The sequence below is a fragment of the Corythoichthys intestinalis genome, chromosome 11 (assembly GCF_030265065.1).
Source record: "Corythoichthys intestinalis isolate RoL2023-P3 chromosome 11, ASM3026506v1, whole genome shotgun sequence".
In the NCBI taxonomy this organism is placed as follows: Eukaryota; Metazoa; Chordata; class Actinopteri; order Syngnathiformes; family Syngnathidae; genus Corythoichthys; species Corythoichthys intestinalis.
This window is the reverse complement of record NC_080405.1, coordinates 11,455,598-11,470,032: the sequence shown is the minus strand read 5'-3', so window position 1 is coordinate 11,470,032 and position 14,435 is coordinate 11,455,598. Positions and strand designations below refer to the sequence as shown.

General features: G+C 39.3%; 1 protein-coding gene across 4 annotated transcripts in view; it reads right to left on the bottom strand.

Annotated features, from left to right (window-relative positions):
- The window catches only part of spon2a (spondin 2a, extracellular matrix protein), a 34,184-nt gene that overhangs the window by 3,489 nt on the left and 16,260 nt on the right, over window positions 1-14,435 (bottom strand). For all 4 annotated transcript variants that reach the window (XM_057850362.1, XM_057850365.1, XM_057850366.1 and 1 more), the window contains one exon: window positions 12,623-12,843. In XM_057850362.1, coding sequence (XP_057706345.1) covers window positions 12,623-12,843 — 221 coding nt within the window. The remainder of the gene's footprint in view (window positions 1-12,622; window positions 12,844-14,435) is intronic.

Below are 14,435 nucleotides of genomic sequence, written 5' to 3'. Positions count from 1 at the left end.
TTGTAGCTGTGAAATTACAACGATCATATCTAAAGTTTTCCGTGGTCGTTTGGTGCCAAATAAAAATTGGGAGTGAGGTTGAAATTAAAGATACACGATAATATCGGTTACCGATAATTATCGGCCGATAATGGCAATTATGACGTCACACAGATAATACAGATTTTTAAAAAATCAACCGATAATGCAATCCGATAATTATATACTTGATTTAGCCTCCAAATGTGCGCAACCAAGCAGTTTTCTCCACTTCTCCACCGCCGCCTGCTCAACCCCTCCCCTCTCTGAAGCCCCTGTGGGAGGAGGGGTTCATGAGTACTGCGTCATAGAGGAGGCGGTGTTAGACATCAGTGTTGAGGCACTCTCACTAGCGTGCGTTGCTTTTCCCGTGTGTGAAATGAAATAAACCACGCTCTCGCCATCTACAAAACAGTTCCACGAGGCGTAAAGAAAGCGTCCTCATTGAACACCACTAACCCAGCAGCCATTTAAAACTGCATCACAAAGATTTTTGGAACGAATACGAGGCTGCTGCTAGCACGAATGCTAAAGTTATTGTAAACACAAACTATAAAGGAAGCTACGGGGCTTGTGACGATACAAAGACGCTGCGGTCCTCCCAGAGTCGTGTGGTTTGGGAATGCAGCCCAAAGCGGGTGGTAAACTCCCATCTATGGCTAAACACCTCACGAGACCGATAGTCGACAAGTAGCTGTCTTCCGACGGTGCCCGCCGCTCTGGCAGGCTGCCGCCGCCTCGCCCTAGGCGGGCAGAGCAGAGCAGAGCAGAGCCCTGCACCGAATACGCCGCAGCGAGCCGGCCGGGGCGGGCGGATATCCGGTACGAACTTAGCTGCCACCGCCACTCCGGTTCAAGACACAGGCCTGGCGCGGGTGCTAATTTGGCAGCCGGGCGGATTGAAGGGCACAGGCGAGAGGAAATTCCCGAAATGACCCGAAAGCCAAACCCCTGGATGAAAAAATAATGCATTTTATACGACCACGATTCATCGTGAAAGACATGCCAATCACATCAGTTTTACTACGGACATTTACACAAGTGATGTCAAGAAAGCATGTTTATCATGACGGCACAGTGGTTAGTTGATCATTATAACATGCACCAAACCACACAAAGAAGTCCTCCAGTCAGTAATGCATTCAGTACGCTTTAAATTTATGGCGTCTTAATCAGATCATTCTTCTTAAATCTAGTGAAATAATTTTCCCCATCTTGTTTGAGTGTTGAAGACTAGTTAACAGATGAATGCGCCAGATTATTCCACTGACTTGAACTAAATATTGCCATTTTTTCTTATTAAACCCAAACATATTTTAAAAAATGTCATTTTTCACCTAAATCAGGAAAAAAAATGCTTTCAAATAATGTTTTGGACCATACATATTCTTGAATAAAGAACATTTCTGACATGTTTTTTTTTTTCTTTTTTAGGATTATGTATAATAATGTATTGCTTAAAATAAGGCTGTTAAGCTTATTTTCAGCTGGCTATTTTTCTTCAAGAAATATGAGTGAAATATACTTGAAGTGCTGGCAGTTAATTTCACTTGTTTCCAATAGATTTACACTGAAAACAAGGAAATTTAACTAGTTTTAAGGAGTTGTGTTTTTGCTGCGTAGTAATGTTATACGTTAGGAATGGCTTACTTTTAAAGGCATTTTTGTGCAACTTATGTATTTACTCTAAGTAATTGTTGCCAAAAGTTTACCATTACACAATGTCGGACAATCTGTCTTTATTTAGATGTTGGAATTTACTACTTGTTCACATTTGATGTTGGAAAAAAGAGCAATTATATTTTTGCACAGTAATATTTTCTCTTGTGTATACTTTAAAATTTTACATAAATCTTTTAATAAAATTATCGGCTTGACATTATCGGTTATTGGTTGGAAAGAGGAGGAAATTATCGGTTATTGGTATCGGCTGAAAAATGCATTATCGTGCATCACTAGTTGAAATACGCGCTTTCGAGTAATGTTGATGCAATAATGCAGTGCTGTCCGTGAAATAGTTTATTTTTTATGGTGCTTTAAAGACGCCATATGATTGAACAAGCTGGCGTGATCATATGACTTCAGACTGACTGCAAGCTTGTGTGTGGTCATGTGATTGTATTGTTACATCTGATTGGTAAAATGGAGTCATGTGATTATTGTTGCGCCGTCTCATTGGTGAAACTGCTATAGCCACTGTGTGCATCTCTGGCAAAAATAAAACACAACTTAATATGTAGAATACTACTGTTTGGTAGTGGTGGAATCTTTTGATTCTTTGATGGAGGTCAAAGAATGTACTATTTTTACCTCTTGCTATGAAAGTGCACTCGTATTGGGGCTAACTGACTACCCCGATTGAGCAGATGAATGCACATCTGTAGCTCAGGAGTGACAGACTATGATCTCTCCCTTCTTGATTGCTCAATAAAACAAGTCTGACAGTTATGTTTAGGATTTACTGGCCTTGGGAGAGGTCTGCATAAGGGTTTAGACCGCGCATGGATTCAATTTTATTCATGTTATGAGGGATTTTGGTGCGTTAGAAACCTACAGTGCTGGTCAAAAATATTGGCACCCCTGCAATTCTGTCAGATAATGCTCAGTTTCTCCTAGAAAATACCGGAGACGGTTGTCCGCAGTTATCTTGTCAAAAGGTTGTGCTACCAAATATTAGGCTGAGGGTGCCAATACTTTTGTCCAGCCCATTTTTTGAGTTTTGTGTCAAATGATCATGTCATCATTAAAAAAAAAAAAAATCATTCTCTTTTGTGTTTTTTCATTGCAACCAAAATAAATGAAGATATTATTACCAAATCATTTGTAATTGCTATCATTTTCTGGGAGAAATTGAGCATTATCTGACAGAATTGCAAGGGTGCCAATACTTTTGGCCATCTTTGTATAGTAAAAAAACAAAAACAAAAAACAAAACTCTCCCCTTGGGAGAACCTAAAGCCGATGAGAAAAAAAACAACAACAAAAAACCAGACGCACGTGTATGTCCCCTCTCGTCTAACTTGTAGAGGGCTGCCTCATGTGATGAATGTTTCGCGTGAGCTTATGACTTCATCCAGGAAGTGGCCTTGGGGTCATCACATGCTGGACTGGCTGACACCCAAAAAGCAGAACTTCGGTATACCTGAGGAGCTACTTGGAATAGGATGGCTTGACATCAGTTGTTTTGGATGGTTTGGAAAGGATGTTTTGGACAATTGGGTAATGCTAGGGCAAACATTTGTGACTTCAACAAGCAAGAATGATTCTCTTGAGCCAGTAACATTGGGTCAACTCAATAAGGTGTCATCTCAAGACCATCGCGTGACTGGTTCTATGTCGAAGATTCGGTCCCAGTTGTGGATCTCATTTTACAGCTATTTAGTGTTGTGTGCCAGCTGGACTCCCAATTGCAATAAGTAACGAAAAAAATATATATATAAATACCAGGAAGCTCATCCGGACATTTGTGGCTTTGTACATTCACAGAGGAAGAATATCTTAGAAAAAATGCATGCAGAAAATCTGAATGATAGATGGTGCTGTCAACATTCTGTCATGTTCTACAAACCACACAACTGTCTGACCCCGCATTGCCTTTCCGCCCATTTGAAAGCAGCCACAGGCATTGCAGACACACAAAAAGCTGACAACAAAAAAGTCCTCGTGCGATATTGTTTATGATTTTCATGGCTCCGAAGTTCAGGCAGTGGAATAACCAATAAAGATATGTAGGTCACCAGACATGTAAAAACACACCCCTGTCACTCTTATTAATGAGCCATATGGGCTATACTATACACATAAAGTACAGTTTTATTTCAATACTAACCTCTGTGCCTACAATATATATTTTTTAGTGTTTAACACTCGATTTTTTCCTTAAACCGGAGCACTCAAATTTTGTCCAAACCACAAACGAGTCCATGAATGACCTCTGTAATTCAAATTTAGTAGATCAGCCTAGTCGTGACAAACAAAGTTGCAGGAAATCAAATTTGCAATCTTCGTCCCACAGTCAATTCCTGAACCGATTTATTAAGAAATAGCCTGGGCTTGTTTTCTTACTGTATGGCTTGTACCTTGCAAGATATTTGCTGACCTGCTGAAATTAATTGTGCTGTTAGTGTCCACATATTGAATCTAAAGTGTAATTTATATTGCAATCCCCAAAAATATCATTAAGAATTGAAATTTAAAAATGAAATACATTTCCTATATTTTAAAGCAGTATACCGATGCCTTATTAAATCTATGACACTGTCATTTTTCAGGAAACACAAAAAAAAACCCTGAACCCATTTGTTGACATTTTTACCGTAATTTTCGGACTATAAGCCGCGACTTTTTTCCTTCATTTAAAATCCTGCGGTTTATAGTCCATTGCGGCTTATTTGTTGATTTATTTGGGTCAATAAGTAACACTTTATTTGACAGCGACGTCATAAGACTGTCATAAGACCGTCATAATTATGACATCGCACTATGATGGGAATTACTTAATGCTTATGACAGATGTCATTAAGTGTCATCCGGCAAATTATGTCGCTAACTCCATTTATGTCCAGCTGGGATCTTTTACATCTATTCAAAAGTGAGATAATTTGCCGGATAACACTGCATGACATCTATTATAGGCATTCAATAATGCTCATGACAGTGTCGTGTCATAATTATGACAGTTTTATGGCGCCCACTGACATATAAAGGGTTACCAAATACCATAAATAGCAATTAATCAAACAACTGGAACATTAATTGAAAAAATAATTAGCACAGAACATGAACTTTGATTGTTATTTATATCTGTAGCGTGGCAATGCATGCAAGGAGGCATGTTGGACAGCAACTGTTTTAATAGCAGGTAGCAGCAGAGGTTGACTGTCTCCCCCAAAGGAGCAATGATGGCCAAATGAAGCTTCAAGAAGCAATGAATAGTGGTTCATGGTGGTTCATTTGGTCTTGTGACAGTCGTATGATGCCGCTGTCAAATGAAGTGTTACTGGTTAATATCTTTTGGTGTAAATCTCATAATATGGCTAATATAACAGCTGCGGCTTATAGTCCAGTGTGGCTTATCTATGAGCAAATGCCGTTTTTGTGCCAAATTTGGCGGGTGGCGGCTTATAGTCAGGTGTGCCCTCTAGTGCGAAAATTTTGGTATTACGGAACTTATAGTTAAAATATTTTTTATTATATAAAATTATATAATATACTGGACTGTCTCAGAAAATTAGAATACACAATATTCTAATTTTCTGAGACAGTCCTGTACATTAATCCACCATTTAAAGCAGGGGTGTCCAAACTTTTTGCAAAGGGGACCAGATTTGGCGTGGTAAAAATGTGGGGGGCCGACCTTGTCTGACGTCCTTTACATAGAACAATATACAGGACTGTCTCAGAAAATTAGAATATTGTGTATTCTAATTTTCTGAGACAGTCCAGTATATACATCTATAGAATATATTGAATATGTTTTATTATAAAAAATACTCATTTTAAGAGGGTGATGATTTTTAACCAGTGGCGGTTTTAGGGGTGGGGCCACAGTGCGCTAATTTGAATGTCCCCGAAGTGCCCCTGTTCCATTTTAGCACACAGCATGACAATCCGTGAATCCTTGTTATCTGAAGTGAGAGAGAATGAGAGAATTATGTTTCTAGAGTAAGCCTGAACGATATATCGTTTGAACATCGTCATTGCGTTGTGCGGATATGCAATACTCGCTTCGCAAGGATGTGCGATATTTAATTTTTTATTTATTTATTTTAAACACGCAAACTTGTTTTTGTGCTTCATGCTTGTACTGTGCCACAGCCTCTCACTCTCCCTCCTGCTAAGCAATGCGACCAAACGTTTTTTCTTGGTCACCAGTGCAGCTGCCATTTGGTACTTAAAGCTAACACTGATTGACAGGTTTGTAGCTTTAATCTGGCCAGAGACGACTCGGTAGCTCTACGATCAAAGGCACAAATGTGTTAACCATCGTTAGGTTTGTTAAACACTAGTCTGAAGTGTGATGTGGCAAGTCATTCATTGTGTAAGTGAGAAGTTGTTCTCGGCAGTGTGAGTGTCAAAGCTTGAGTGAATTTGAGTGGACTCACTCAACAAAGCATTCAATAAAGACAAGCATTTTTCTCCGAGTTCCTGCCACATCCCCCAAAAAATGTGCATTGTATGCTGATTGAACACTCCAAATAATCCGTAAGTGTGAGTGTGCGCGTGAATGGTTGTGTGTCTATATGTGTTCTGCGACTGGCTGGCAACCAGTTCCGGGTGTACCCCGCCTTCTGCCTGGAGTTAGCTGTAATAGGCTCCAGCACCCCCGTGACCCTTGTGAGGAAGCCCTTCAGAAGATGAATGAATGTTATGGAGAGTTGGCCCCAGTTCCAGAAAAATCCCAGAACCACCACTGCTTACAACACGTTTTGCAATTTAGGCAGCTATGCAGAGGTTGGTAGAGTAGCCAAAACATTTACTCAAGTAAGAGTAGTGTTACGTCAAAATAATATTACTCAAGTGAAAGTAAATATAGTCATCCAAAAAATGTACTCAAGTACAAGTAGAAAAGTATTTGGTGAATAGAATACTCAAGTAATGAGTAACATTGTGAGTAACTGCTTACATTATTGTTTGAATTTTTTTTTTTTTTTTTTTTTTTAAACAATGGTATTTTTTTCTCAGCAGAAAATTTTCTATATGAACTGTTGTTACAATGATACTGTGCTATAACCCATTACAAAACCACATTAAATCAAAGAAATTGAAAAAAAAGTGAGACAAAAAAAAAATGATAGAAATGAAGCATTATTTGTTCAAAGAGCATGAGTGCCCTCTCGTGGAGAAAATAGTTCCTAGTTTGAATAGTGAATACTTCTTTTGTAGTTACTATTATAAAAGTAAAAGGATGGCATCTCCGGTTATCCGTGGTCAATCGGTACCAAATAAAACTGGGAGAGAGGTTAAAATCCGCACTTTCGAGTCATGTTGAGGGGAGCACTCTACGTCAAATCATTAATTTTTTACGGTGCTTTAAAGACGCCACGGGATTGAACAGGCCGGCGTGATCATAGAATGGTAAGCTTGTGTCTAATTGGTATAATGTGATTATTCTTGCGACGTCTCATTGGTTAAATTGGTAGAGCTACTCTTAGCATCACTGGCAAAAAAAATAATAAATCCAATAAGTACAATAAAGAGGAATAAGATAACGTCTCTTGTGTAGCCCAAAGTAGTCGCGTAAGAGTAGCGTTTTTTTTTTTCACGAATCTACTCAAATAAAACTAAAAAGTGTGGCTTATTAAAACTATTCTTAGAAGTACATCATTCCTCAAAAATTTACTCAAGTAAATGTAACGGAGTACATGTAACGCGTTGCTCTCCAGCTATGGTTAAATCCTCAAAATTACTGAACTAATTTTTTTTTAAATGTCACCTGTTTTAACTCAACGTATGAAAACTAAAACAAAATACCAACATTAATATTAAAAGATTTTTTAAGAAAAACTAAAACTCATAAAAACTAGCAAATCCAGTGAAAAACAAATTAAAACTGAATTAGCCGAGTAAAAAAAATCTGATTAAATAACATTAAATTATTGTAAAAAATCCAAAACTTTTAACTCAATATTACAGAAATGTTCATGTTCTTATTACTGCGAAAGAAATATTTTAATGTCAAATTAGCACAAAGCGGATATTTATTACTATAGTCAACCAATACTGCACCGCATCTGATTCCAGGTCCCGTCGGTGTCTAGTAATCCTGTAACACTACCCGACTTTGGCACACCAGTGCGACATAACACAAGTGTTGACACTTGTGTACACAAAAAGCTATCACAGTGGGGTCATTTCTATTTCCTGAGGTGTTACACAATCTTTGTAGACTTATGGTTGTGCCTTTTTATTGCACAACCAAAAATCAGATTGGTGTCAGTCTTCATACCTACCGTAAATATAGTCCTGGGTAAGTAAAGCCTGTCTCAAAACCTTTTACAGCACCAGAATTTCCAAGAAATTATCTGTATTTATCTTGCAATGAGACTCGCAAGAAAGCTGATGACTATTGCTTTTAAGTCATCTCATAATCTGACCGAATTCAGTGGGACAGGCGTCAGGCGTGCACAGCCCAGACTGCGCAGGATGCACGTGGGCGTTTGTGGCTCCAGGGCCTCAGCGCTGGTTAAACACAAGTCTGATTGGCAGGCGGAAATCAGTGGTCACGGAGGCCCGGTAATACAGTTCAACAGGACTGTGCACACATTTTCTTTTGTTAAAAGGTGTGAAAGGTACCAAGATAATGGTACTAATATATCACGAGTGTTGTTTTCATTAACAATGACGATAACGAAAATATTCCGGCGAAGAACAATTTTTGTCATGATGATGACGAGCTAAAAATGTAGCTTTGGAGACTAGAACATAACGAGACGAATGCCAGTTTTCGTCTGACAGACGACTGCGAGACTAAAATGCTGCCTCTTTTCTATATGTTCACAATGCTTGACATTTTCAAATAGTACATAGAGTACGTCAGCTAGCATCGAGGCAGTGTTTTAGTCATGTCACTCATGTGAGATGTGTTGCGCCTCTCCCTCCCCACCGGAGTTTATGTTTGTCAAGCTAGGCTGCGCTCCATATTGCTTGTTTGGAAGCATGGTAAGACTTGTTTTCTTATCTTGGCAAGAGAGAATAAGAAATATTGCTTTAGCCTTTAAAGGTCTTTGCTGAGTGATCATCAGACACTAAATGTAATCCTAGCATTAGCATAGCATTCACGTTAGCATTAGCTTGAGAATAGCGAGTATCCTCTTGCTGACTGAGGGAATCGCCATTGCGGGTTCTGTTCTTCCGTTACATGTATCGGGGGAGGATGTCTACTATGTAACTAAAACAAAAACAGGTTGCAGGAAAATATTTTATTTGTCTGCATGATAATTGAGAAGTCGGGGTGGGATTTAATAAGTTTTCTTCGTTCCGCTCCCTTTCAGGCATTTTGTTGTTGTTTTTTTTTCTCTGTTGTTTCTTGAAAGCAAAGAACTGTATTTGTGAAGATGAATGTAACTGCCTGAAATGAAATGAATTAAAAAAAATAAAATAAAAAAAACACTGGCCAGTCTAAAGCAGAACCACTTGTTTTTTCTGGTCAGTAAGTCTGGAAGACGTTTAACCCTTGGACAACTTTTTTTTTACATATAGTTCGTGGCTTCTAGGTAGGTTTAATTGAAAATAATGTACTGTTTTTCCTGCTGAGTGTGTATTATCATTACAAAGTTGGCGTTGTCCTTGTAGATGCTACAATATGTGCTCATCTATGTTCATTCGAAATTGTTTGAAACTGCTTTTCACGAAAACATTTTGAGTAACTGTTGACTAAAACTAGACGAAATTTGTATGAGATTTCGTAGACCAAACATTTTGTAATGACCAAAATATGACTTAGTATTTTCGTCCAAAAGTCTAAGACTCAGACAAAATATTAAAAGGGTTGCCAAAAACAACACTGGTGTACAGAAAAAAAAAAAAAAAAATCTCATTTGACTTGAAGACTGAGACTGATTGCCAGTGTGTTGATTATACTTTGCTGCTTTAGGACATGGACTTCAGTTTACAGAGCTGTTTTGTTTTGTGTTGTCTTCTGGACGAAATACTCATAAGCAGGGGTGAAAGTGGTTAGAATTTCTTGCCGGAACTCCCCGACGTGAAGGTGCCAAAGAGCCGGAAATTTTTATTTATTTATTTATATTATTATTATTATATTATACTTTTTTTGGGGGGGGGGGGGGGTCAAAACTACTGCTCAGTTATTTCTATAACACATACAAAAACTGATTTTCATTCCAAATTGTATTTTTTTAATGAGTTACAAAACAAAACTTAACAAAAACAGCGAGAGCCCCAACCTCCATCTCCGAATTTTCATTTTCCCTCATTTCCTCACATACTAAATGCCAAATCTCAATTTTAACTATTTAAGAACATAGGATGTATATTAAAATTGAAGATAATGTAAACATTTACTTTTTGTTGTGTTTTTTAATAATACAGATATAAGTAGCATACGTTCAGAAAAATAAGTACAAAAGACTTATATTATGCAGAGTGAAATGGAATATGTTTTGAAGATCGCGCAAACATTTACTTTTTTAAATCATAAGGAAATTAATAAGTAGCCCAACATAAATGAACAAATATAAGTCCAAAGTGCACATGGACAGCTAAGATGTTCTGCACTTCCCCATTAGAGCAAATAAAACTAAATATGATAAATAAGCCTCCTCAACTTTCCTTGTTCTTAAAGATTTGATCCATTTTCTGCTGCATTGCCCTTTTTTTTTCACAGTTTCAGAAAACAAGCACATTTGAACCAATCAGAGCTAACTATCTCTGGTGATCACATGTCAGTATTTCAGCCAATTGGACGGATAAATGAGTCCAGGCGTTTTTCTTTGCTGCGTGCATTAGCACATTGACGTGACTCGTCATCGTCAGACTCGGATAACTACAGCAGCTGGGGAAACCTCAATGCCGTCTATGGAATAAAATAAATGATAAATATCGTTGGAAATGGATTACACTACACAAGCACTTTATTATGCTTGTTGTTAACACTTGTGTATGTAAATCTGATGTTGGTAGATTGTTTTCTTCTTGGAGATGAAATGCATGTGTGGCAGCTTTGTATTTAAAAAAAATTTTTTACATAGCGTTTTGACAGATGCCGTCATATTTTCGGAATCAAAGCACAGTATACCTGAACAGGATTCTGGCCCTGAATCTTATACCGGAACTGCGTTCCTGCCGTGAATCTTATACCGGAACTGCGTTTCTGACCGTTCCCGCTCACTTTCACCCCTGCTCATAAGTCTATTTTAGTCATTTCAAAATATGTTCGTCTTCATCTAGTTTTAGTCAACAAAAACTCAGACTAATTTTGACTAGTTTTAGTCGACAATTTTCCAAATGTTTTCGTCTATAAACTTCAAAAGTATTCGTCCATGAATAAGTAAATAAAAGGTTTGCAACAATTTCCAATGAACATGACAGACGAGCACATAACTGTAGAGTCTACAAGGACATCACCATTTTCATGATGATGATACACACCCCGCAGGAAAAAAGCACATTATTAACAGTTAATTAAACTCACTTGGATGCGACAAACTGTATGTAAAATGTTTTCCAAGAGTTTAAGAAGACACCGAGTCACCCCGCTAAATGGTAATGCTAATGTGAACGCTATGCTAACGCTACAAGTTATTTTAGTATGTAATGATCATTCAGCACAGACCTTTAAAGGCTAAAGCAAAATGGCATATCTAGCCAATATGACACAGATGTTTCACGAAATAAGCCTGGAATGGGCACAGGCTTACTCACCGACTGGTAAATAAGCGTGTGTGTGAGGCGAGGGGGAGGCGACCAAACACTGCTAAATGAGTGCTAACTACACATACAATAAAGAAAATATCACACATTGTGAATTTATGATGGAAACTACAGTGAATTTTCTTCTTGTTCTCGTGTCGTCAGACAAAAAATGGTGTCCATGTTTTAGTCTCCCAAGAGATGTTTTCAGCGTATCACCGTAACATCATCATCATGAAAAAATTGTTCATTGACGAAATATTTTCATTATCGTCATCGGTGACGAACAATGTTGGAAACCTTTCTTTATTTTTGGACTAAATCCTCTAATTTTACAGACGAAAATATTTTGAGTAACTGTCGACTAAAACTAGACGGAATTTGTTGAGATTTTGTTGAATAAAACTACTGGAAGACGAAAACATTATGAAACGACTAAAATATGACTAAGGCTAAAAAGTATTTTCGTCCAAAAGACTAAGATTAAGACAGGAATTAAAAGGGCTGCCAAAAACAACACTGTATATCACCTTCAGGGGCCCTATTGTTGAGATACAAATGAGTAGCATGGTAGCAGTAGTGCGAGGTTGCCCCAAAGCAGTGATTGCCAGTAATTGATTGGTTCTCAGAGAACACAGTCGCTAGGTTTTCGTTACAAAGACTTGGCTGAGAAGTGAGAACTGACAGGTTGAAAAATGGAAATCCTCAATGGGTTGAGCAGCTACAGATTGAAATACAGTATGTCATTGCTGGAGAGGTGCCCTTGACCCAAGCGCTGAACTCCTGGCGAAGTGGGCCACGGCACTACCGTGCAGCACCCGACTCCAAAATTCTTGTTTATGCATGCGGTCTTGCAATACAGTCCTTTTTGACTGGGCTAATGGAAGAAATTAAAGATATGATTTTGCCTGAGGAGACGTGAAAATCGGACCTTGCTCAAAAGTAAGTTGGCTGACTCAGATTCGGGCTTGAAATGTGTTCATGTTAAACAATAAATGCCATATTTAAACAGGCTTTACAGCCCAGTAACATTGTGTCATACTTTTATGATGCCACACTATTAAAACAGCTGACACAGCGATTGCCTTTCCTTCAACACTCCCTGCGGTGCTCAAAGTTTACGGCTCCAAACCATTCCGTTCTGAGTTGAACTGGACCATTTGTAGGAAATGTGGCTTTTTACGCCGTCTGAACATGTGTGTGCGCTTTTGTGAATGAGTTTTGCTGCAAGTACCAGTGAGTTCCTGGGCAGCATGAGAAGCTCCGTGGAGCTGTGCCCGATTCCGTTCGGGATGCCGGCCGTCCGGTACATGGTGCCGACTGAGCGTCTCTTCCTCGCCTCTTTGGCCGACTTCATCAGTTCCACCGTCACGCCAACTTCGGCAAAGTTCTGCACCCCTTCGCTGGCCTCAGCGCCCTCCTCCCAAAGCCGAAAATGGCGATTATGGCTCACCGCTGAAGTGAGAAAGACACACAAGAAAGGAGAGAAGGCAGCAGTGAGATTCTTACTCTTTGGAATGTTTCCCAATGTCAGTGAAGGACTTCAGAGCCTCTGCCAGATGCTGAGATCATTTCCACTGTACTGGAGTCTGTAGGTATTTCAATGACTGAATCCAGCTTCCTGCATTTAAACAGATAATTCCCCGAAAAACTGCCTAAACCCATCGCCACGACATGATTGCATATGTTCTTCATTGAGCGCAGATAAAACCAGTGGTTTGATGGCTAGAGGTTGAGGTAAACAAATCTTTCATTTCCAACAAAAATCCCAATCTCATTGGGTTTTTTTTTTCCAATTATTCGGGCAAAATCAACCATTAGTTTCACACTCCCATACTCAATTGTGGCGATCTACAAAAGGGCTCAAATTTAGGTTAAAACGGAGTTTCTTATTGAAAACCACAGAACCACTGGCCTGAAACTGTGGTTTTAAGGCCAGAGCGGGGTTAGCCAGAAACACGCTGACAAATGCTCTGATGGTTCTGCCTTACCTCACTCTACGAGGTGCACACACACGCACACGCAGGCACTCTTTCTTAAACACCCTTGACACATGTATTAATGCATACAGAGCACCCAAGCGCACACACAACGTGACCAGGACACTTTACACACTATCCTGTTTCTCCCAGCGCTGTCATTACTTATGCCCATAATTGCATTTCCATCCTAACAAGGTTCCCACAAGCATCAAGGCCTTGAAATTCAATAACCCATCACGTTTTTTTGTTTTTTTTAACCCCACTAAGATGTTAAGGCATCTCGTCATTTTTTGACACATTCCATTCTCCCCTAGCAGTGTCCTTGTGCCGTCAATAAAGGAGCCTTAAACCAAACATCTTGATGGGATTGGATTGGGTTATGCCCTCTTAAATCCACTGATGACACACTGTTGCCACTACAGATGGCTCAAAATCTGGTTCCTGCCTCTTCATGAAGTAAGTAGGTCATCATCTTTTGGCAAAGCAGGACCGGTGCGGCTGAAACTGAAGAACGCCGCTGCGGCCACAGGCACTGACGCATAACCGTGGTCTGGCACAAACACACATGGATACACACATGCATAAACATCTGCCATCCAGCCCTGCTTGGGGAAAACACAAAGAAGAGCTGGAATTGTTTCCAAATATGCCTCAGAGTTCTGAGGTGAGGTCTGACCCGACCACGCCCCGACAGTCATCACCCACCTTCTCTCAGCCCCAAACCTCCGCTGCGCTCTTTATGGCCAGCGCTGTGGTAAACCAGTGGAAATGTGAGGGAGTGTTGCAGGGTAAATGAAAATATTATAGATATGCCTGGACAGTCAGGAGACAGTAAGAGAAACACAGAAACCCATCTGGTAGTGTTTAGGTCGTCTGCTCCTCACCACTTAACTCATTAGCAATGCGCCACTGCTCATGTCTGTGAGCAAAAGTGCATGCTGACAGCGAAGACATCAAATATGCTAGCCCTGTAGGCAATTTGAACTCAGGGTGTGACAATATATCAAAATGATGATAAATCACAATATTTGTATCCCAAATGGTTATCGATATGCTTCTTCCAAC